This window comes from Mycteria americana, chromosome 8, assembly GCF_035582795.1.
Source record: "Mycteria americana isolate JAX WOST 10 ecotype Jacksonville Zoo and Gardens chromosome 8, USCA_MyAme_1.0, whole genome shotgun sequence".
NCBI classification, from domain to species: domain Eukaryota; kingdom Metazoa; phylum Chordata; class Aves; order Ciconiiformes; family Ciconiidae; genus Mycteria; species Mycteria americana.
The window spans coordinates 49,739,138-49,763,358 of NC_134372.1; the positions used below are offsets into that span (position 1 = coordinate 49,739,138).

The following is a 24,221-nucleotide window of genomic DNA, read 5'->3' on the forward strand; positions in this document are numbered from 1 at the left end:
ACATTACTTTTCTGGTACATTTTCTAAGAGTTTTAGTAGGGAGCTAATAAAACAGTAGATACGGATTATTGCTGACATGCATTAAACGTTCCTCCTCATGGTGGGAAGCAGCCTTACTACAGTGTTTCCTAGTGATTTTTCCTTGGTTTGGTAAGGGGTGCGAGTAGTTTGGCGGGTGGCTTTGTGAGAGGGTCTCATCAGCTGCTGGCGCTCTCGAAGGCAGATACTGAGTTGGCTGTGTGCTGCGTTGCCCTGAGAAGAAAAGGTAAGCAAGTTTTGATAGTTGTGATGAACTCAGTGGAAGGGGTGGTGTTCCTCTGCTGTAGAAACTGAGCTGAGACCATTCCTGTGATGCCAGTGTGAGAGACAAGATTTGAGGCTCGTCCAGATGAGAATTATTAAACTGGAGGGGAATAGCTATAGAGAGAGAAGATTATTTCTCTCATCAGATGACAAAAACACTTAAAAATGAACTACTAAATGTATTTTTCCTGACAACGAGCATTCATCGGGTTCATGGTGGCACAGTGGGGGGCACACGCTATCCCCACACAATTTAGTCCAAGGATTAGACTTAGAGTGGGGATAGAGGGTCAGGTCCTGTTAGGTTCCTCCCCCGTGGTGCTTACGTCGCCCAGGGCCAGCAACAGCGGCCGGCAGCGTGCACGTGCTTCCCGGTGCGCGTGCACTTCGCAGCGCTGTCGGGCGAGAGCTGGCGCAGAACAGAGCCTCGCACCACGCTTCAGGCATGGCAGACACTGGTTGAAATTGCTGCTGTCTCCCCGTTGTTTTGCTGTTGCTGAGAATTTTTCACAGTGCCTTGAGAAAGCATATGAAAAGAAATCTGCCACTTTACCTGCTTTCCTCTGAACTAGTTTTTCCGTGCTGCACTCTGCCCTCCCTAACCGTGTCCATCCATCGATGCTGTTCTTACTGATGTGCTCCGTTACTGGTTCATTGGTCTCATGCATGTTCTCCTTTCCTTCAGCTATTCATAGTACAGTTTATTATTAGTCCAGAGGACATGAAAGTCATATGAGAGAACAACAACACAAGATACTAAAAAAATGAAAAAGAAAACGAAGGAACTCAAGTGACTATAAATTAAAGTAATTATCTTCCCTTTTTTCTTTTTTTTTTTCTTTTTTCCCCCACCTGTGGTGTCCCAGCTTGCATCTTTGGGAGGTCAAGGACACAGTCTTTTTAAATGGATTTCAATAGCTCCAAGTTGTAATTGTCTCCAACAGATGTAATTGACAGCCATTTTAATATAGCTTGTAGCGTACAAAGTTAGTGTGGTCTGTGGTGGGTTTCTTGGAAGGCACCCTTCTGGAGCTCATAGCCCCTCCTTACTGAAGCACGGGGCGGCTGGCGTGAGAGGAGGTGGGAGTATTTTGACTGAAGCATCCTAAAGTGCGTGGCAAGGCCTTGAACGTATCTGAGCTCGTCTGGAGAGTGATTTGTGAATTGTACACTTGATGGTTGCAAATGTTGAGCTGAGGATTACGGAGGCAGGCCCTTCCACAGTCAATAAGCACTTGACGTGAGCTCAGCTCGTTAGACTCCTGTACACACACTATCAACTTTGCTAGAAGTGAAGCAGAGTTTTCCCATTTTCACACTTCAGTCCAAAACTGGATTTGAGTAAAATATTAATAATTCAGAAGAGCCTGCTTTTGGGTTTTTACTGCATGATGTGTTCAGGAGAGACTGCTTTAAAGAGAGGATTTCAGGATATACCCTAACAGGGATGCTTAGAAAAATCACTGCGATTAGGAGATATGAACCACAGAAGGCAAGTGGTGGGTTCCCTGCTCTTCAGATATTTAGCAAGCAGGTACGCGGGAGGAGCTGTACAGAGGGTGTAATTCTGCCGTGGCAGGGAGGGATAGAGCGGATGAAGAAACAAGATGGTTGCTTTGATGGAAAGACAGGTTCCTGGCAGTGCAGGCAGATGGGACTTTCCCTCTCCAACCAGCTCTTCTCTGTGTGAGCACAAGATATGCTTGATGAAAACGAGGTGCTGTTCCTCCGACAAACTCAGCATTCAGGTTGTCTCGTAAGCTGTAGTTCGTCCTGCTTAGGGCTGTAGTGAACATTGTGGTGTTGCGTTTCTGCAGGAAAGATAGTGGCACGTGCCCTGCCCAAAGCTGTGGTCTGCACCAACTGTGGCCGTGTGCTTTCAGAAAGGTTAGTACGGTTCTGCCTGAACTTTGAGCGTCTCCCCAGTATTGGCTGCTTCTCAGAAAACAGGTTGAAACAGAGGAAACTAAAAATCAACGAAATAAAATCTCTCTTTTTGATTGACTGAGTAACTGTTGACCTGAAGTTCCTTTAATAAGATTGTTAAGCTGAGCTATGACGTAAGATCGGGGTAAAATACCAAAAAGCTGCAGGAGGAGCATAAATGTCTTAAAAATGGAAAAGGAGAGCAAGGTGGAGCAAAGGTCCTAAGAAGAGGCTGGTGGTTGGTCTCTGTGCTTTGGCATAAAAAGTTAATGTTAGAAAAAGAAAGTCTCTCTGTCCACATCTTCAAAGTGCTCTGATGTAAATAAGAGTTTGCTGCATTCATTTACTGTAAGTGAATAGAGTTCGGCTCTTGGTTTGAAGAGTAGATGTGACACAAAGACCGTAAGCGTCCCGCTGGCTTTCCTTGACATGCTCTTGCACTCTCGTTATTAATAGTGGTTGTCTTTTCCTTGGGCATACAAAGCGTCTGTCAACACTGCTTTTTAGAAGACTGTCCGCCATTTTGAACTCTTGGACGAGAGATGAGATCTAATAGTGCAGCAGTGGCACTTTTCAGACTGTTTTTTGTACTTGCCGCATCCTGCACCGTTGCCCGCTTCTGACGGCAGTGTGGTGACCTAACGGCAATGCTCCCGTCACTTGGGCTTGTGACTGTTGGCCTTTTTGTATTTGGCAGGGACTGTGCTCAGGTACTGCATGAGGTAACATTTCTTGCTTCTCCGGGTAGGCAAGAAAAAAGAGGAGGAAGTGTTACGCTGCTCTTGAAATGGCCATGGAGACTTTCAGTGTGGTACTAAGGAAGTCTTCATCCTCTGAAACTTTGTAGGGTTTTTCTTGCCACCTTCCATGGGCAGAGGGTTGGATGCTTTGTCTTCAGAGGGTGGGTAGCAAGGGCTGTTGCAGTCCTTTCCCAGCCTTACACACCGGCTGCGATTGCTTTTTTTCTTCAGCTATGGTACTGACCAGCAGCGCAGAGGAATAAGCGAAGGGACAGCTGTGCTTGGCTTTCGCTGTGCATTTGCTGGGTGCAAGGGTTGCACTAAGAGCAGCGTATGTTCCGCTCTGTGCTTCTCTTCTGGCAAGTAAAGAATTCAGCTTTTCTGACCTCTTTCTCCCCTTTTTCCTTCGTGCAGTGGGTGGAGAGATCCCCCTGGACATGCGGTTAGGTGGTGGACAGCTGGTGTCTGAGGAGCTAATGAACTTGGGTGAGAGTTTCACGCAAACAAATGACCCATCGCTGAAGCTCTTCCAGTGTGCTGTGTGCAACAAGTTCACTACAGATAATTTGGACATGCTGGGCCTCCACATGAACGTGGAGCGTAGCCTCCCTGAAGACGAGTGGAAGGCAGTGATGGGGGACTCGTACCAGTGCAAGCTGTGCCGCTACAACACGCAGCTCAAGGCAAACTTCCAGCTCCACTGTAAGACGGACAAGCATGTGCAGAAATACCAGCTGGTAGCACATATCAAGGAGGGTGGCAAGGCCAATGAGTGGAGGCTGAAGTGTGTGGCCATTGGGAATCCGGTACATCTGAAATGCAATGCTTGCGACTACTACACCAACAGTCTAGAGAAGCTGCGTCTTCACACAGTGAACTCGAGGCATGAGGCCAGCCTGAAGCTCTATAAGGTAAGGGTTGCTTTGCTTCATCTTCCTTCATTGCCCGAGTGCTGGAACAAAGGAAAATCTGTTTTGAACCGCAGTGGATTGTGATCCTTTGGAGACGAGCTGCTCAGATCTCTCCAGCGGGACCCAGTCTCACTTGCGTGGTACAGCTCTTCAACCTGCGTTCTGATAGCAACTGTGGTTGTTAAAGCTTTAGGGTGTTCGTGGCAAGGTGCTTTAATGGGGGCTTGCATGTCTTACAGCCCTGTGTATGTGTTAAATGATACTTTTGCAGAAAAATTCAACAGTCACTGTTGAAAACATTGCGCGAGATGGTATTTGCCACGCTTCTGTTGGCTCTTTTCCCTAAGGCAGTTTGTTAACCCGTACGAGATGCTTCATGAGCACTTGAAGGCTTTTGCTGTTGTCGGAGAAGTGTGTTCGTCCTGGCATTGAGAAGCTGGGTGGATGGAGTGGGGAGGGATGGAGGAAGAGGGCCGCTGCCTCTGTGCTTTTATGCTCCGTGTACGTTAATGCTGGGATCTGTAAGCAAAGTGTTGCTTGAGGCTGGAAAAGGGAGAAGGCTGGAAGAGAAGGCTGTATACGCGTGCGTGTGCGTGACCGTGCACGTGGACGGACTGTATTTGGAGGCATTGCAGGGTTTCATCCACGGCAGTATTTGGCCTATGACTGCCATCTTGGTTTCTTTACCCCCTCCCCCCCCCCCCCCCCCGCCCCCATTTTGTGTCTTCTTTATAACCATCTTCTCTTTCCTGACTTATTTCTCTCATTCGCAACCCCCTCCCCTCGCTGGCCTGAACCCTGTGGGCTGTAACCCAAGAGGAGCTCCGGATACAGTAAATAGTCCTTTCACTCGTGCAGCAGAATTGCTCCAGACGTTTCTATTGATTTTCACTGGACTTAAAGCTTCACCTTTTTCTCTAATCATCCTATAATGGCTTTAGTATGAACAATCAGGTACGAATTGCCATAAATCTAAGCAGCCGCATACCTTCCATTCACACATGCTATCCCACTCATTGTCTTCTCATTTCTCTCAGGTTTTTTTGTATTCTTTCTGTCCTCATCCTTTTCTTCCTGCTTTCCCCCAAATGTGGTGAGAATTTTTTATATATAGGTACATACACACGCAGACTGTATTTTGTGCTTCTTAATTATTTCTTTGAATATTTTTCTTTATGTAATGGGAATTCAAAACTTGACATTGAACTGTACAGTAGCCCACCCATGTCACGGTGCAGACACATTAGATTTCAAAACTCCCGGATTTTCCCTGGGAATGAGCAGTTCCAGCAAATTCAGAGAGGAAGGAGACAACCAGGAGCATCATAGAAGGTTTGCCTTGAGCTGTGGTTGTTGGACCTGCCTGGAGTTGACGGGGAACTGCTCAGAGGAGGAGTACGTTTCTGCTGAGCTCGCTATTGAGGCCAGGACTGCTGTGACAATTGCTGTTACCATCATCAGCTGGGATCCAGCATAACACAGGAGAGTCTGGCTCTAAAAATGGTCAGGTCTACACAGACGCCTCTGCTCTCAGTCGTGCAGGAGACCTGAGAGAGTAAAATCAGCTTGGCAGCTGGGGGCAGGAGAGTCCCAGTAAGACTTTTAAAAGCCAGTTGAGGAATTGAATCTCCTCTGTCTGCGGAATTCAATTTGGGGTGCAAAAGAGTTGTTTGAAAGCTCTGTTATGAGTTTTAACACATAATATTGTTCTCTTAAATATACACTGCAAAAGTTTAAAAATTCTTTATCTAGACCCTTCATCTACAGTGGTTTCTACTGGGGAAGAGGCAATCGGGGCACCAGAAGTCTCTCACTCGGGGTGGTGGCGGGGAGGAAGGAAGACAGAAAAAAAATCCCACCGAAGTCAGACCAGGGGAGAGCCATAGGTGCTTGTAACAGAGATTCCTGAAATGCTTTCCTCAGACAGGCGAAGAGGAATTGACAGTTCTCAGGTTCGTAAGAGGCCTGGGCAGTTCTCAGAGCTGTTACAGCCCTGTGTTGCTTCTGATGCAAAAACAGTGAAACACCAGACAGAGAATAACACATTTCAGAGTAACGAAGTCTGTTGTATGGTCCATATATTGGCTTTCTAGTATGCCTATATTGGCTTTCTAGTATGCCTATATAAAGCCTGTAGCAGGGGACAGCAGACGGCTGGATTCATAGCGTCTCGCTCCAGCATAGCTGGAATCGGTGTTTGATTTCATGGAAAAACCCGTCTGTGGATCAGGCAAGCTTCAGTGCAATTCTTCCCGTCTTCAGCGTGGTTGTAATGCCATGTCTCTCTTGATAGCTGAAAAGATGCAGCGGGAGTGGGGGTAGTTCACAGAATGGTTTCTCTTCTCTCAGGCCTTGGTGTGGTCTGCAGTAAATTGAGATTGATTGGATGTTATTTTTCCTCTTGCTAATGTAATCCATTAGCCTGGCACATGCATAATCAGTTTAGAGCACAGTTAACTGGATGTAATCGAGTTCTTCCCTGCCTGCTGGAGAAAATCCTCTCCAGATGCTGCTGGGTGAGAGCGCATACTAGGCTTATCACACACAATCCTCCTTATTCTGCTTTTTTGCCATTTTCTCCTAAATCACATGTTATTGGCTGTTTGCATTGCCCAAGAGCCACTTCTGTTAGTGCTACTTGCTGCGAAAAAATGTGATCTGGAGACACTGTTCGCCCGTAGTCTGGTGAACCTTTTAGTCTTCTCCTGCAATGCTTCCAGTGCCGGAGGAGAAGGTCTGGTCTTCTGCTGCCGTCTTTGTCCTGCACGTTGCAATAGCTTGCATCAGACCTCTTCCCATATCAGTGATGAGGGGGCAGGGATGCCACAGTGGGGTCCTTGCTTACAGCAAGAAACTGGAAGGGTCTGGTAATCTTTCCTTTATTCTTATCTTCTCCCTGAATCCTTACTGTCCCCCTAAAATCCTGCGACTAAACTGGAAATCCTGTCGTTGATCTTGCACTTGCTGGGGGAATGCGGTACTTGTGCCTCTCACCATGATGACTTATCTCCTTGGTGTGCGGTTGGTGGGCTTTACATTCTGAGAAACTACCTGGAAAGCAAGAGTACTGTTGTAAATGTGTGTGCTTCAATTTTTGAGGTGGATGTACTGGTTTGAGGTAGATGACGGGTTTGAAGACCCTTCATCTCTTAGCTAGGGCAGCCTGATGAATATAATGAGACCGAGGTTGAGTTACACCGGTGGCTGTAAGCAGAGACTGTGCAAGCTCTTGACAAGTGCAGGCTTACTGTAACAGAAGCTAAGTCTTGTCTCCTCGTGACTGCAGAGCACTAGACCAGGCTTGAAGCAGAGCAGCGTTCCCCACATCTGGAAGAGGTCGGGCACGAGTTCCCGGTGTCTATTGCACAGGTGGAGTTTCCAGAAGGAATTAATCTGCTCGAGCAAGAGCCAAGTTTGGACGTTTCCTACAACTTCCTGAAAATCTCTAGTTCAAAACTCCGAAGACGTTTGAATAAAGAACTACTGAAGAAACACATTGCTGGCCAGACTGCCAAATGAGTGCATTCAATGAGTTCATTCAGTGTCTTCCTTTTCAGTCTTTCCAAGTGCTGAGTTAACTTTTTTTAGGGAATAGGGATTCTGAAGGAGAGGGTTGGGGTTACATGATGGCCTGAATAGGGGTTCTTTGTCAACTAGGAGATGCAGAGTGTGCAGGAAAACGACACCTTAATATCAGTACTCAAGATACTAGCGGTGATGAAACTTTGTGGATCTGTGCTGACTTGGAAAGAAACGAAGACGACCCGTGAAAACAGGAGGTGCAGCTACCAACCCAGCAGAGGTGGTGGGAGTTCCCCGTTCCGCCGCGGAGCAGCCTGCGTCTCGTCCTGCCTCTCCCGCAGGCGCAGCAGGAGTGCACGCGCGCGTCTCTTCCGAGAGCGGAGAGGCTGAGCCGGAGTAACTGCAGCAAGATGCTGAGCTGCGCTGGGGTCTGGGAGCCAAGCTTTACAGTTCCAGTTAAGTACAATACATGAGACAGACCGAAACCAAAAGCATACGTTCTATGTGGTGTTAATTGAAGAGCTGTGCTGGGGCTGTTGGTCTGAAGTGAAGATACTGGTCAAATAGGCAATTGAGAAAGCTGGTGGAAAGGAAGATGACCCCAAGGACGCTGCAGCGTGAGAGTGCATAACATGTAGGGGTGCAGTGTGCAGTAACTTACTCGACTCCAGTGCAATACCATAGAATCCCCAGCAGTGATTGGCATCCCACAATTAAGAGGAGTATACGAGGCTGGATCACCAGCTACCAGACCAGGGTGGTGGCTGTGGTGTGCTAGGGGAAATGCGACAGCCTGCAATGTAGAAAGTGCAACAGGAGACGCTTTTTTTTTTGTTAGCTACCACTCTGCAAATGGGGTAAAGCGTTACGGCAGCGTGTGATGCAGTGACTAAACTTCTAGAGGCTCTAAGTGTCAACTTGAAGAAACTTGTTGGAAAATCCCAAAAAGGTTTTAATCCCAGATGATGCATGGAATATTGTATGAGATGTAGTTACTGAATGGTAATGATAATGCATTCAAATTCAGTATCCTTCCATAATAGAAACAGACAAAAAGAGCATTTACCATAATAGTATCTAGCTTTGAAGTTAAAACTACATGCAAATGGGTGAGCTACTGTTAGAGAAATTAAAAGGGTGTGATGTGTGCAGGTCACAGCGGATTTACTTAAAACCACATTAGGTGCTTGTATTAAATGTATGCTACCCATGAGAAAAAGTTGAAAATGGAGCAGGGGGAAACCCTGCCAAAGTCCACAGAAAGTCCAACGTGATTAAATAGGAAAGTGTTCCAAGGGGAGGCAGAAAAAGGAAAGGGGAAGAAGGACCACAGTATGAGGAGGGGCAGGAGGAGTGAATTCTTCTCACCCCTGTTTCAGAGAAGAACTGAAGGATGCCTCTTTACGTAGGATAAATCCAAGAGGTGGTCTCAGACAGAGGGGCCAGTGAAGGAAGAAGTCACTGGGGTTACCAGCACTAAAGAGTTCTGCAGGAACCTGCACGTGGAACGGCAGACTCCCGGCAGTAATGTATGCCAGAAACTACAAAGCATTAAGTCAGCAAACTGATAGAAACTGTAATAAGAAGAGTCTTAGTAGGCATATGGATTAGAAAGGGGAAAAACCAGACTTTTGGAAGGGAAGGTTCGCCCAGCACTGCTAGTTGTTTGAAGGAGTCAGCCAGCCTACAGGCAGGGCTGCTCTGCTTCATACGGGCAGGGGCTTCCCAGAGTCTTTGTTCATTCTTCATGAACGGCTCTTAAGCAGAGATGTGGTTATTGTCACTAGGGGAAGAGGTCTGCGAATGGATAGCGAGGTGAAGGATGAGAAATAAAAAACAAAGTAAAAACTAGCTTTCCACAATGGAGAAAAAAGGTTAGAAAGAGACATGGATTTTTTCTGTGTTTGTAAGTGATCCAAAAATGGAGTAAAAAGCTTAAAAATCTGCTATAAGGTAGACCGCTTAGATGTAAAGCTGGATGGCGGTTGCAGAAGAACTTTACAACACTAAGTGCTTTCACAGGAAGTGATAGGTGAAATTTGGTGTCACAGAGCGTTAGAGGAATGGAGGGCAGATAGCCCTAACGTGGATGTCTGGGCTTCTCTCCCAGCTCCCCCCATCGAGAAAAAAACAAAAACACCCCACCCCCCCACCCCCCCCCCCCCCAACAAACAAACAAACACCAGAAAAAAGAGCAAAAGAGGGTTAAAATTGCTCTTCCTGCAAGCAAGATGTGGAATCGTTCCCAATCTCTTGAAAACATTAGCTCAATGATCAGTAGCCAGCAGAAAGGCAAGGGTAAAACAGGGGAACTGTGTAAATCCTTGATTTGCCTGATCATTGAATATTGTGTTTAATTTAGCTCATTTTAGGAAGGATTAAAAAAACTAGAAGCCCAGAGAAAGTGGCAGGGATGATAGCTGGCTGGAATGACTTGTGTGAAGACAGTAAATAGACTTTGGAGTTAGCTTGACACACAAATCCAGAATGGAGCAGAGGAGGTGAACAGGCAGCAGTTGCTCACCTTTTCCTCCTAGCACAAAAAATAAGGAGCATCTGGTACAATTAGCAACAGGTTTAAAATGGAAAAAAACCCACTTTTTGTGTGCAGCATATCATTTACCTGTGAATCTCATTGCCACGGGATGTTGTAGAGAGCGGACGCGCGGATGGACTGAGGAGGAGCAGGACGGCTGGGTGAGGAGCTGGCACGCCGGTGCCCGTTAGATGGTCATCGAGACACAGGCTCCAGCTCAGTAAATTCTCAAATAGCTGGTAGCTGGAAGCCTTGATTATGTGCTAGAAAAGGATTGGTTTAGAACTGCCCTGTTTCCTTTCACAAATTTCACAGCTAGTGGAAGTTGCTAGTTTATTAAAATCTGGTTACCATTCCTTTTTGGATTAGCGTGAGTTAAGCATGCCGTAATTCTGCAGTAAGGTAGCGCTGTCTCATCTCATCCCACCGTTTGGCTGACAGTAGATGTTTCCTGTAGGACTTCAGTGTAGGAAAGCTCTATGTTTTGTCAGGTAAAGAGTTTTAAAGAAGTATCTTGGGTTTTCAAGCTTTAAAAAGAAAAAAACCAGAAAATTAATGGCATCAACGAGAAGCAAATAAAAGGAGTTCTTGGCTTTTGGCCCCAAGATACGAGAGACTGAAGTGGAAGGTTTTTTGCATTTCCCTCCTCAATGCATTTTCATCAGCCTGCCAGAAGTTTGGAAAACACTCTGCGTAGTCCGTCCTGCTGCAGCTGCTGGTAGAGGTCTGTCTTCTGTCACACAGAGGACTGCAGACAACTCTACCCCTGGCCATTGCCAGCGAGCGGTGGCTCTGCCGTCAGCCCCAGGAACCGGCCCAGCTTCAGCCTCGCCTCCGGACCCCACGAGGGCTCAGCTCGGCGTTGCCAGAGCTGTGAGTAGCTGGTGTGATTCAGCTTCGAAATACCCAAATGATTTAACGTAGGCAAAAGGAAGCATGTTTGGGTTTTGATTTTTATCAAAAACGTCCTTCGATCTCTGCCTTTTAAGGTTCTTCGGGTGAAGTTGCCCACAAAGAGCCTGTCGTACTTGTTACAGAGGATTTAGAGCTGTATTAACCTTTGATTTACTCACTGTCTGCCTTCTGTGTGGTTTGGGTTTATTTTTGCAAGTTTATCTTTTGAACTACAGATGCAGCATCAGAGCTCTGACTTACGCTCATGAGTAACACGAATTGTGCCAGAAGCCTGTTTAAATTATAGCATATAAGGGACTTTTAGCTGATTTCCTACAAGGTCTTAAGTTAAAATTCCAACGGCAGCTTCACAAGTGAATACCCATTTAAGTCTCCCCACAAAGTTGTTTTTAAAGCTGGTCTCCCAAACCTTTAATTCAAATCTGCCATCCTCTAGTCTTGGATAAACTCATGATGAAAGATAAGCTTATGAACTGAAGCAGTTCTGAGGACTCGAGCGTGCTTCAATCTGGAATGAACTTTGAGCCTTGCTGAACTCATAGCTGGAGAAACTTTGTGAACTACACCCTGGTCTGCACACGCCGTGGATCTGAGTCGAGAGGGGGTTTGGAGCCGGTCCGTGCGCCTGGCGGGCTGAGCTCCTGGCTCAGCTGCGGGGGAGCAGTCGCCCCAGCAGCACCTCAGCAAGCTCTGCACGCTCTGCCTTCTTCCAGGCTTGAAGACGTTCAAGCAGTGCTTTGCTTCTACGCGAAACTGTTTTTCACAGTGCAGCCAATTACAGGAGGAATGAACGCCTACGATCTGGTTCTACTTTTGCATCCTGTTGGGATTACCAAGTATTTTAATACAAAAACCACTCACTATCCATTTAACCCTTTCAGAAACCTCCCTCTTGGGACTGCACGTTTCTCCGAGTGACAGATTGCTCCGTCACATCACCCTGGCATTAAAGTAGGTTTTACCTTCCTTCAGGTATTTAATAATAAAGTACGTTAGTATAGGATCACAAAATTTACGCTTTCTCTCTACTGCTTTTTGAAAGGGTTGAAATCAAAACTATTGAGAATACACAGCACTGCTTGCTGTATGTTTTATTTATGGACTTCTGTCGCTTAGATTTTTCTTTCAGCAGTTTTTCCAGTAAGTCCTGAGCCATGTGCAACCAACAGCTTAGTGAAGAAGCCACCCTGTAAAAGCAACTTGAATAACAAATGAGGGAGACTGCAACTGGAACAGGAGCAAGTGATCACCACAGCAGGAGCTAGGAGTTAGCCAAAACACATAGCTAAAAGCTCTCTGTCAAACAGGATTTAGAATTCAAAGTATTTGTGAGAATGGATTAAAAAAACTAGCCAAACAACCATAACCCAAGAAAAAACCCCCAACAACCAAAAAACACCTTGACAAGCTTTTATCCTGATCTGCATAAATGGACAGCTTTTCACAGCTTCTGCAGCAGGCGCTTGTGAACGTTGCAGGTGGCTGTTGGGGCTTGGTTTCTCTCTGGGTCACCAAGATGGGTGGGTTGGCGGGGAGAGGCTGAGCGCTGGGGAGTGAGGAGCGTCTTGCAAAGCTGTTCTGGACCTCGGCTGCTCTCTCACAACAAGATGTCATCATTTTGATGAGGCGTCAGTGTGAATCTCGTACGACCTTTCCCCACGCGTGATGCCAGTTTTGTCTGTGTTTATGGCTCATTTTTTTTAATCCCAGTAATTTTGGAACACGTGGATGAATATCTAAATTTCAAAGCAGGCGTTTTTCCCATTTCAGATGATGCTCGTTGTACAGACTTTCAGGGTGAGGACAAGGTGGTTATGGTCATTGCTCTGATGCAGGGCCGTTGACAGAAGCTCTAGCAAGACCTTGCTGTGGTGGCATCAGTTGTCGGGGACCTGCTGTCCCTCCTGTACTGATGTGGGAGGTTGCTGCGCTGCAGAGGAGAGTGTGGAGGGTGAATGTGTGTCAGAGATGCTGGTCTGGATCCGAAAGGCCTGCATTTTTTTTTTCCAGGTGATCAGCCACTGTGAGCACAGGCTGGCACAGAAGCATGTGTGTCCACTTACTCTCTGGCCTGCAGATTTAGCATTGTGACGGGGAGCTCCGGTCAGGAGAGCTGAAATGAGATTTGTCCAGGACCTGTTTGTCGGGGTCTTATCCCGATGTTCCTACGTGCGCCTAAAGCGTGTAGTTGAAGACAAGCGGGTAGGACTGGAACAAGCCTGGGTGTAAGAGTGCTGGAGTGAGCAGGTAGAGGAGATGGGGGGACAGTTTTGTACGAGGCCGAAGCTGGCGCGTGGGGGTGCAGTGCGGGGCTTGTAAGCCCCTGCTTGCCAGTGTCTGCTGGAATCTGGGCTCGGGTGATTCCCCCGCCTGGCGATCCTGCCCTCCCATCTGGGCGGTCGTCTTTCTCTTTGGGTAGCATGCCTCGAAGACCTGGGACGTGCTCTTCATTCCCTTTCCTGGTTGGGGTAGAGTCAGGCTTTCAGCACCGTGGGTAACAGTCCCGGCCAGGTAACAGCAGCGCATCTGCAGGCTCTTTGACAAAGAGCTTATTAAATAATGGATGGCCATTCGTTAACATCCATCTCTCGCAGTGGCTTGATTTGCAAGCTGGGAAGGAGGCCATGAGGTGCATTCCCCAACCTGTTCCGTGTGACGTGGCGTGAACTGCTGATTTCTGTTAGGCTGTGCTGGTGCAACCCGGCTACAAGGCGCTTTGTCGTCTTCTCTCCTGAGATAACTGAGCTATTTCTGAATAACATTTTCTAACAGTTAAAGTCCCCAAAACTACTGTGGAAGCAGCACGGGAGGTTCTGTGTTTGCTACCTCCTAGGAAATTCATTAAATTACAATAAATAACGTATGCATAGCACATAACTTAGTACCGTAATGTTCTTTTGGTCCTACTTGCCAGTCCTAAAAATTCTGGCCTTGCACTGTAATGTGTGCAATCAAGTTCTGCAATTCAAATTGGGCAATAGGTTACACTCGTGCAACAGGTTCTCTGAAAGCTGTGCCTTTGGGTACGGTTGGACAAGCTCTGCTAAACCTTATTGCAGCTGTTTGAAGATACTTGTCTCCGGGTTACTTTGCCTCTCTGCCAAAGACTGCTACCCACGCCGCAGAGCTCCGGGGCAAAGCGCGAGCGTACCGTCCCGTACCGCTGCTGGAGCGTGCGGCCGCGTGCGCTGGGCGTGTGGGCACCGTCGCCTGCGCGGCCGGAGCTGGCACGGGGCAGCTCTGGGCCTGCCGGGCTGCGTTCTGCTGTGCTGGCTGTACCTGGGGGTGCCAGCGCCTGGGGGGTGTCTGGTAGGTGAATGTTTATTTAAAAGATTTGTGATACCAGTTTGTCCCTTACTACCTTCGCGGAGTTTGCAGATCCCTCCGCCAGGACGCAGTAAGCCAGGGCGCTGGCGATGTGTTATGAGGAGCAGATTCCAGCTCACGTGGCTCTGGCAGGGACTTGGCGTGTCTGTGCAGAGTAAAGGCAATAAACAGGTATTGCAGTCAGTTGATTTTTCGCAGTGCTGTATCATGGTTCTCCAAAACTTCCTTCCCGCTACCGTATTTTGAACCTTCCCCTTGCCAGGAGCTGTGAGGAATTAAGTCTGGGTGTTGTGGCACAATGTGGAAAAGCTGCTGGCATCAACTTGCGGTACAAATGCTTGTTTAGGTACTAGTTTGATTTATGTTGGACTTGCCGTACAGCTCCATTGTGATATTGCTTTTTTCCTGACACCAGAAATGAATGCCCGGATTCCTTCCTTCCCGCTCTTGTTCCGCATTTAAAGCAGGGAGGTGGTTTTCTAAGGAGGTACCGTTATTGGCCATTGAATCATCAGAGGAATGCAGGTAATCCCAGGATCCTGGTTTTCTCTTTGCCCCAAGTATTAGTTCAGATTGTTTTCTGCCCAGCAGAACAGGCTGTGGCGGCTCGGGTAGAAACGCAGTCGCTGCCTCGTTGCACGGCTGTGTGAGCCTGCTTTGACTCCCCCCTTGTCAGCGCGGGGGCTCGCGACGTGGGGAGAGTGGGGAGCCGATGCAGGAGGCAGAGGCCAGGATGCTCTGATCTAACTGGGGAGAATGTAAAAATTTGCATTTTATCCCTTCCTTTCATCCCTCGTGCAGGGCTGCCCGCGGTTACAGAATTTGCAAGGCTTGATGCACGTGACCTGTTTGGGTTTCACCACGATTATGTGGCGGTTAGGGTCCTCTGACCTGCTGCCATTTATTTCCCTTCAGCTGCCTAATGGCCTCGAGACTTTATTCCTGCCTCTCTTTCTGAACAGGCATTACAGTCCTGTCCCACCCACTCCTCCCTTTCTCATGCCTGGAGAACGATGGTTTCAAAGAAAATCACCTGGGGAAGTTTCAGGCAGCAGTAACAAAGCCTATCTCCACAGAGGGGAGGCTAATTACACAGCTAATTAATCCAACAGATGTCACTTTAAATGCCTGTTTCTTTGTGATTCTGTTGCACACATCATGCTGGTTAAACAGACTTCGTGGACCCTGTTCAAAATGCCTGCACAGGCTGCTGGAAGCTGCCGCTTTAGACCCTGGCATGTCCTCTTCGCTCCCCGAGGTGCGTATGGAGGAACGAGTCCCAGAGAGCCGAGTCTAGACTGCGCTCCCAACAGATTGCACTTGGAGAGAAACGCCGTTCAATAGTTACGTTTAGTTTAAAAACTCTGAAATAGCAGATGCGAGTATCGAAGTGGTTGTTTACATTCTTGCTCGAAGCGTGGAGGCGAGGCAGAGGCGTCGGGGAGAGGAGACCCGTCCTGCTGCACCAGAAGCGCCGCTTGGCGCGAGGCAAAGAGAATTCGGAAACCTGAGCCGCTCCGGTAAGGTCAGCAGTTCAAACCCAAGGCTGGTGGAGGGCCTGAAGCCGCTGTCTGTCTAACGTGAATGTGGTCGGTCCGGTTCCCGCAGCCAGCAGCTCCTGTGCCGTCGGGAGGGTTCCCTTACTCTGGCTCCCTGGGGTAAGAAAAATTGAGCGTTTCTCCAAGATCTCGGGCAAGTCTTTGCTCGTAAGGGTGGGGACGTGTCCTGGTTGCCCCCCAGGAGAAGGGAGCAGTTCCTTACCCTCCTGCAGAGCTGGTCCCTTGCTGCTGAAGGTCAGTGGTCACTGCGTGACAGCTCTTGTCGCCTCTGCTGAGACTCCCCCGATTTGGTCTCCTGCTGCATTTGATCACGAAACCGGGGGGGGTAGGAGACACTTGTAACAATGCAGCGTTGTTAGTGCGGGTGGTTTTATACATAGGTGCTGCGGTATTTTCTCCCCTTTGTGCTGTTCCGCAGGCTGGTAACGTTAAGGCAAGGTGCGAACACCTCGGCAGCGTGTCATCACCGAGGTAAACCCTGCCGTTGTCAACCACAGGTGTCACGCTGCACGTGAACGTCCCAGTTTGAGATTGTGATTCTGAAATTGCCCGTCTTCTGCGTGTGTGCTCTGCTGGCTCGGCTTTTTATTCCATTTCCATACTAGCAGGGTCAGAGGACTTCTTACTGAGCAGGTGCCTTCTGGGGACGGGAGACCTGTACAAGGTTGTCTGCAGTGCTGGGCCAGGGCCGACAGCGCTGTCTGTGCCTGAAGGGTGGCTGCTGGAATGGGGAAAGCGACCCCAGTGCTCTGGACATAACACACAAGACAGTCTTGAAGGCGGCGGATTGAACTGCCTGGTGTGACAGAAGCAGGAGATACACAGTCGAGGGGGGAAGAGCATCTTTCTTGGGGTCTTAGCATTATCGGTAAATCACAGTTGGCGCACTTGATTCAGCGTAATGGATGTGTTCTCATTTCCCACAGCTGATGAGGATTATATCAGCTTGGTTTAACAGTCTCATTTTCTGCTCCCAATGCACACTTGTTTTAATGCGTTTCAGTTAATGAGGTAGAAGAGAGAATGAGGTGTTACTGTTTATGTACAGACAGCAAGTCTGCGCAGAGGACTCTGGAGTCCACGCAGTCCCTTCCCATTGCTCTCAAAGGGACAGCATTAGCGGGCGTTTATAGAAAATTTATTGGTTGTGGTTTATCCAGGTAAAATTTTTCCCAGTGGTGCACATTTCGCTCTGGTGCCTTCCTTACGCGTTACTGCAGGCTACGAGACGTGTCGCCAGCAGCCTGTCTGTGGGCAGGGGATGTCAGCGAGCTGAGGTGGCCCAGATGCCGTGTCTCACAAAACAACACGATATATTTGATATGGGCAAAGCTGCTGTGATCTACCTGGGGTAAAAAGTTCACGTGTGCCCTAAAGTAATTTATGGCCGGGGCACTTCACACCTCCATCGGTTCGCTGCCGTGGTGTTTGCAGGTCCCAGCCAGGGTCAGGGCCGCTTGGTGCCAGGCGCTGTGCAAGCAGGTTCGTGAGCCGGTGCCCGCAGAGCGCTCAGCCCGGCGTCGCCGCCTCCCGAGGAGAAGGCCTGCCGTGCCGCGGTGAGGTGCGGCAACGGGACCCGCGGCTGCGGAGGCTCGGGGCTGCGCCTGGAGTGCCCTGACCAGAGGGACTCTGCCTTCCGGAAAAACAGGTTGTCCTTGTGCTGACGGCAAATATTTGCCGAGGGGCGGGCTGGAGCTGCGTTTCTTCCAGCAGCATCCTGCCTTCCCCAGCCCCACGCCCTGCTCGCTGCTGGTGAGAAGCGCCTATAAATAGTTAACGCTGTTATCTAATTCCTGGCCGAGTGCCAGCAGCTGGCATCACTTGGCTGACAGCACGCCTGAAAGGCCCTGCACATTGTACCGCGTTTGAAGGTAAAGCTGCTGTTGGTTTAAGCGGGAATTAAACAATTACCGCGTCTTAGTTCTCCCCACCTTCGGTGGATTGACTCTATAAATTGTCAGCCTGTTGACATTTTAATGCGAATTATGTCATATGGTATCCCCTTTGATTTCAACATGCCTCGGTTTGTAAATACACGAGCCTCTCAAAGGGTTGTGGTTAGCATACACGCAGGAGGCCTCGGGGTTTTTGGTGGGGAAGGAGCGCAGCGCTCGTCTCTCGGCAGCGAGCGTGGCTGGCACAGCGTCTCGCAGCTCCGCCGCCAGAGCTCGAGGCACGTGCGGCGACGGCTGCCTCGGAGCGCCCGCGTCTGGCAGGGCTCCCCGTGCGCTGTGGGCTTGGGCAGCCCCGGAGACGCGCCGGCGGGGCGCTCGCTGGCAGCGTGTGGGGTCCCGGTGCTTCCTCCAGCCTCCCTCGGTCTGGGGACCCCTGCCCGGGGCTGCTTCCCTGCCCCTCCATGGGGCGAGAGCTGCCCCTGTCTGCAGGGGGCGAGGGGCTTCTCCGCTCCCCGTTGTCGGTGTCTCCGGGCCCGCTGCAGAAGCCAGGGCGGTGCTGGTGCCGTGCAAAGACTCGGCGCTAGCCGGAGCTCGTGCCGGTGATTGCTGTCGGGGTGCAAATCGGCTCCTCGGTGAGGAGCGAAAAAGAGAATGCTGGTAGGGGAGGAGCCAAAAACTTTTTGGGAGGCGGATTTAGCTGAAAGTAGCAGAACAGTGAAGTGGGTGGAAGGAAGAGGCAGGAAGGGCTTGTGTGGGTGAGGAGGCTAAGACAGGATCACGTCAAATACCCGCGTGGCAGGGGGCTGTGGATGACGGCTCGCGCTGTGGCAAAGCCTCTGGGTGCCACCTGGGTCACGCTCCAGGCAGGCAGGTCCTGTCCCCTTGTCTGGGTCCCTGCTGGGCCTCCTTGGCTGGCTGTCCTCCCGTCCCTCAGCCTGTGCTGCAGAGAAACCCCTAATTCAGCAGGTCCTGACTTTTTGGATCAGCCATCCTTTCTTTTTTGAAACTGGCTCAGAGTTGTTGTGCCAGAGGAAGGAGGATCCTTAGGCAGGGTAAGCAGAGGAGTGAAGAATAGCTGGGAGCTCTCCTGGGGTGACGAATGCCTTCCTCCCCGCAGGTATGACTTGCATCCTCTCCAGCAAAAAGCCTGAGGGTGTCCCAGTTTGAGAACTGCAGATTTAAATTGTAATGCCCACAGCGTTCTTGGGACTGTTTCATAACTCTGGGGGTGCTGCCTACGGGTATGTCACGTTAGGACCGTGCTTGTACTTCTGTGGGCGGTTGCAGCGTGCACCTGCTTGTGGTACCTGCTGGTGAACCCAGGATCGATGCCCGTAGGAGGGGGCGTGAAGGAGGACAGCACTGTTGGACAGTTTTGGCTCTTGACCACCAGCTGCACTGCCAGACGTGGAGCAGATGCTGATGCACGTGCCCTGCTAGAAGTCCTTTGGAGAAGACCGGCTGTCGCAGAGCTGGTTCTTGAGCGTGCTTTGACCATAGGTGGGAGAGATTTAAAGACTTTGGAGTCCTTCTGTAGCTGGTCTTTTCGTGTCATGGGGTCTGTGTTACAGACAGTTTCTGTCCGCCTGTGCATGTTTGCCATAGTCCCACAAAGTAGCATCCTTGCTTTTATTGTTTTCACACCTCCTTGTTTTTGAGTTACCTGGGTTTTCTGGCCTATGCACTGCATTGCCCAGATAGACCTATTAAAATGTCTAACTCTGGGCTGGGCAAGTGGATTAGCAAGAGATGAAACCTACGTACTGGCCTCTTGATAGCATACCCTAACCCCGAGCAGGTATCCTTGCAAAGACGTTAATCCCACACAGTCACAGAAATGAGAATCTTAGGGCTACTGGAGTAAATGGAGTTACACATGCAATTTCATAAATAGGATTTAGAAATCTGTCATCTCTTCGCACTTCTCTGCCATGAGTGGACACTGCTCCCAGAAAAGATTTTGCTGCTTCCATTTTATTTCTGAATTGCAGTAGTCAGTAAGTACTCTTAATGCTGATTAATGCTGCCTTCATAGTATTTATCACTTACCCTGTATATGTCTCTACAGAGTTTACATTGTGGATTGCAGATCCAGAATTGCTAACACCAATAAATACCGTGCCTGGTTTCTGTACCTGTATACGGCAAATACAAGTGGATGCAGATACACTTGAACAAAGGGAGCCCCAAAGAGCAGAGACGTTTATCGTCTCAGGTTTTATTCTGTTTGCTTCAGTGTATTTCTACAAGCTCCATATTTTCCATTTTTGTAGTCTATCTTGGAGGGAATAGCTGCAACTAATATTGAGAGCAATTCTGGTCTCTTGCAGATCCCTCTACAGAAGTGTACTACAATTGAGTTAGGTTTTAGATACACCTAGGAAATTTGACACAAACATTGCTATCGGTGTTACAGTTGCACCGACAGCAAGCACCCATGAACTCGGGAAGCTAGAGCTTCACGTTCCGTAGGAATCTAAACAGGTCCAGGCGGTGGAACCCTTCCTCCCTCTTTGTGTCGTGCTCAGTGCTGTGCGGGCCATGGGCTAGAGCAAAAGGATTTGGGGGTCTTCTTTGTTTGTAAGAACCAGGAGGGACGGTTACAGTCTGCCCTGAAGAGAAGCTCTGGTATCTTACCTTGTACTTCGAATTATGTCTCAAACTTTGGCTTTCAGTTATAAAATCTCTTATTAGAAAGTCCTAGGTAAGGGATAACTTGCTGTATCCTTTTGTTTGAAGAGTTAACTACTGACCTTGTTCAAAATACACACACCATTTCATGTCTGCGTTTATTTAGCTTCAGGTTGTGAGCACTGGATTTTGCTTTGGCTTTCCCTAAAGATGAAAGAAACCTTTACTCTGGGAAGTTTCGTGTGCAGGTGCATCATCATATTAGTTGTTTAATTTCTCATGGATGAGGTAAAAAGATTAAACTGAAATCTCACTGGGAGGCTTACTTGGCTCTACCCTGTACCGAGGCCATAAAACTAGGAATGACGCATAAAAGTGTGTTGTTCGTTTAACTGGAGACCCAAGTTTTGGGCGTGTTAGGCTCCACCGCAGCCCTGCGCCGCAGTAGTCTTGAAGCCTTGCCCATGTCTTTCCCAGTTGTCTCAGCAATTCTTTAATTCGGGGTGCACCTCTCGGGGTTAAACACAACGTATCCCCGTAACGTTTTAATGTCAAGTAAGTCCTTACACCTTATCTTTCACTGGCAAAGCTTTTGCTGGGAGTTTTCTTGGTGTCTTTTCATGTTACCGTGAAACTGATAAGGAAAAAGAATGGGGGAAGGAAAAGACTGTCACGTGGGGGATTTCTAATAATTTGAAGGAAACTTCGGGGTTTTTTATATTCATCATCAAGACTGGAGCGTATTGGCTAGTTAAAGGTTTTTAGCTGCAAACTCAGTTTATTTTCAGAGCTGCACAAAGCTGTTTTGTCCTTCGGACAAAGCCCCGGTCGGTGTGCAGGGTCTGCAGGCAGCGCAGGTGCGAGGACGAGCATGGAAGAGCGAGTGGGATGCTCTGACCCTGGGCCTCCGTCCCCGGTTCCTGCTCTCCTCGCGTGCGTCGGTGCCTTTCCTTGGGCTTAAACTGCCTGGGAATGGAGGCTGACAGCCCGGGAAGGGCAGCAGGTATCTCGGGCTGTGCCTTTTGTTTCAGGTTCGTCTTTCTGTCTGCGTGGTGCTAGGTCGGTTGTACCGACAGTGCTGCCAGATCTGTCAACATCCCCCGGCTGCTCCCCGGCTCTGGACAGCCATGCCCGCTCTTATCTTTGTGGCAGTGACATGCAGGTTGTTTAGTTTCTGCCCTTCTGATAAGGACGATGTCTTGTGTGTGCGTCAGCTCACGATGGTGGAATAAAAAGCAGAAGATCTCCTGCTGGTGCAAAATACTGGCCCTTTCCCTGGAGAGGCTTGGAACAGCCTGTGAGAAGGAGGGGAGGCTGTGGCAGCCCCAGCCTCTCAGGGTGTCTTAGGGCGGTTTGCGCTTCCATACCGGTGCCTGTTGGGATTGTGGAGAAGCATTGCCCCTATTCCTGGCAGTCTCGCAGGCTAAGAGCCTGTTGCGGATGAAGTTAGAGCAGCAAACCCAATCCATTCCTAGACCGCAAACTGCTGGGAGGACATGTATGTAATACACGAGCCAAACAGTTCTGCTGCTGTAAATTGTTACGGGTCATTGACGTGTCCCCTCTGGTGGAAACCAGGCCTGGGAACGTGTGTGCTGGAAACCGTCGCCCGTTCAAGGGCTGGGGAGATCTTCCTCTCCAGTCTGCAAGAGGCTGTAGTTGGAAGGCTTCTCCTCACCAAGAGCTCGGGGGCTTTCCTCAGTGGTGTGGGGCATGGAGCAATTGCCTGAATTTATATACACAGTTCTTAAGACACATTAGTGTCCATTCAGTTCATGGAAGCCCTCACAACCATCTTAAACATAGAAAATATCAGACTTCAGGTTGCCTCAATTCAGCCCTTTGTGTGCAGGCATTATTATAGTTTTTAATTATAATTATTTCCATACATATTTTTCCAGTAGGATTCTTGCCTCATTCTGTGAATGAGTAATTATTCAGTTTCTTTTTATCTTCCTCTTTCATTACATTGCCCCAGGCTTTGTCTAATACAATCCAAAGCTTTCACTGAATGAAGAATTATTTATTTTCTCATGGGCATTTCTGGGATGCTCTGTGTTCTGTTTGTGTGTTTCACAGACACTTAATGAACTTACCTTCGCAGCGCTTGTCTGAAATCAGATGGCGCTCCTGTCCTTGCGTGTTGGCTATACTGCAGCACGACAGCTGCATCAAAGGTTGTAATCTTGGCTGCCCAGCTTGGTGCCCAGCCCTGCAGCCTGCAGCGCTGGGGAAGGGCTGCTCTGCTGGGAGGGCTTCCCTGGCTCAGTCTCACTCTGCCGGTTTTCATTTCACCTTCAAGACTCAGCTCTCTTGGAATATGATATACTTCCCCTTTCCGCTTCTGTTCTCTGTCGTACTAATTCACTGCACCTTCCTTTGGTTCTCCCTCCTCCCGTATCACCTACTCTTGAAAACCCTTGCATCACCCGCATCTTCCGACTGTCACAGCTGCACCACCGCCGCTGCTGCTGTCCAGCTTTTCTTTTGTTGTAGCAGCTCCTAACGTGCCCCAGAGCGCGGACGGTGCCTTGTCGTTGTCCAGGACTCGTCTGTGTCCTGGGCTGGCCCTGTAAGCCCGGCTCCGTCAGGGCCGTTGGATGAGGAGAAGGCTGATGCTATGTGGGATGCCGGAGAAGGGAGCAGAGCGGAGGCTGGTGATGATCCTGGTGACCTGCCTGCTGAGGAGGTACCACCGTACGCCACAGCAGGTGGAGTTTTGGAAGGGCTGATGGCTTTGTGTCTAGGGGTATGCGTTCCAGCGTCGCAGGGGTGCCGTGGCGAGGCAGGAGGACAGAGTCTGGGCTTCTGTTGGCCAAGGTTGCACGGAGTCCTCCAGCTGACTGGAAAAAGTGGAAATCATTTCTCACAAATGTTTCTCTGGGAGGACTGTGGACGAAGGATGAGCTTGGTCTGTTGTTCCTAAATGCATCCTTGTTGGCTTCTGGGAGGGGAGGTTGTGTCATCAGTCTCTTCGATATTTATATTCTTCGATTTATGGAGAGAATTAAAAAATTGTCTTGTGTATTGTTGTTGTTATTGTATGGTTATCTGTTGGGATTCTATGTGGTACATTGCTGTAGGAAGTTATAAAGAAGCTATATGAAAACAAGGAAATCTTCAGTCTATCATAGCGCTTGTAACTTCTCTAGAGACAGATGAAACAATAAATACTGGGTGAGGGAAGTTAATCTGTGTCTGTAGTATTTTATTAAATAACGTGAGCTCAGTGTGGCTTTCTGTGGCTGGTTCAATTTCCCACGTGGTTTCGTGGAGCATTATTACAATGGTCCCTTGCTGCGTGCGTGCCCGGGAGTGCTGCCCGTGGGCTAGCGGCGGTGGCACCCTCCTGTCCCGCCCGTCCCTGCAGCGCCTCTGAAAGGACCTCGTTCCACGACGCTCCTCTAACTTGCTGCACGGGTTCTAGCTGCCGTCGCTGGGGCACCTGGAGCCAAGCCAGGACGTGAAAGGACGGGTGAGGGCTCGCTGGAGGGGCGTCCAGCCTCTTGTCCGTCCTTCTGCATGCCGAGAGCCGGCTGCCCTCAACGGACAGGGAGCCGCTTCCCATCAGGGCCGCTCCCCTCTTTGCAGGGTTTCCTCGTGCCGCTCCCCAGCGCGCGCGGGTGCCTCGGCTGCGGGCCGTGGTGAGGAGCACAGCGGGTGTGAAACGGTCCTCAACTTTTTCCTTCCGAGAGTGGTGGTTTCTTTTCCAAAAGACTTAATACAGGGAAAAAAACCCACATTTTAATTTAAATTCTTAGAGCAGGCTCCACACATACAGAGAGGGTTTGGGGTAGTTGTTTTAAGTCTGAGCCGGCATTAACAACACGAGAGCAAGTGTGTGTTACGTGCTGTGCCTTTGAACACGCAGAGCCTCCTCGGAGATCCCTCGCAGCGTAACATACGGATCGTTCCTGTCGCTGCTGGAGGAAATAATACATCACCTGTACGGATAG

At 49.2% G+C, this 24,221-nt stretch overlaps 1 protein-coding gene across 7 annotated transcripts in view; it reads left to right on the plus strand.

The window, feature by feature from the left end:
- The window catches only part of ZFHX3 (zinc finger homeobox 3), a 693,525-nt gene that overhangs the window by 579,623 nt on the left and 89,681 nt on the right, over window positions 1-24,221 (plus strand). For all 7 annotated transcript variants that reach the window (XM_075509294.1, XM_075509295.1, XM_075509296.1 and 4 more), the window contains one exon: window positions 3,384-3,880. In XM_075509294.1, the coding sequence (XP_075365409.1) occupies window positions 3,384-3,880 (497 nt within the window). The remainder of the gene's footprint in view (window positions 1-3,383; window positions 3,881-24,221) is intronic.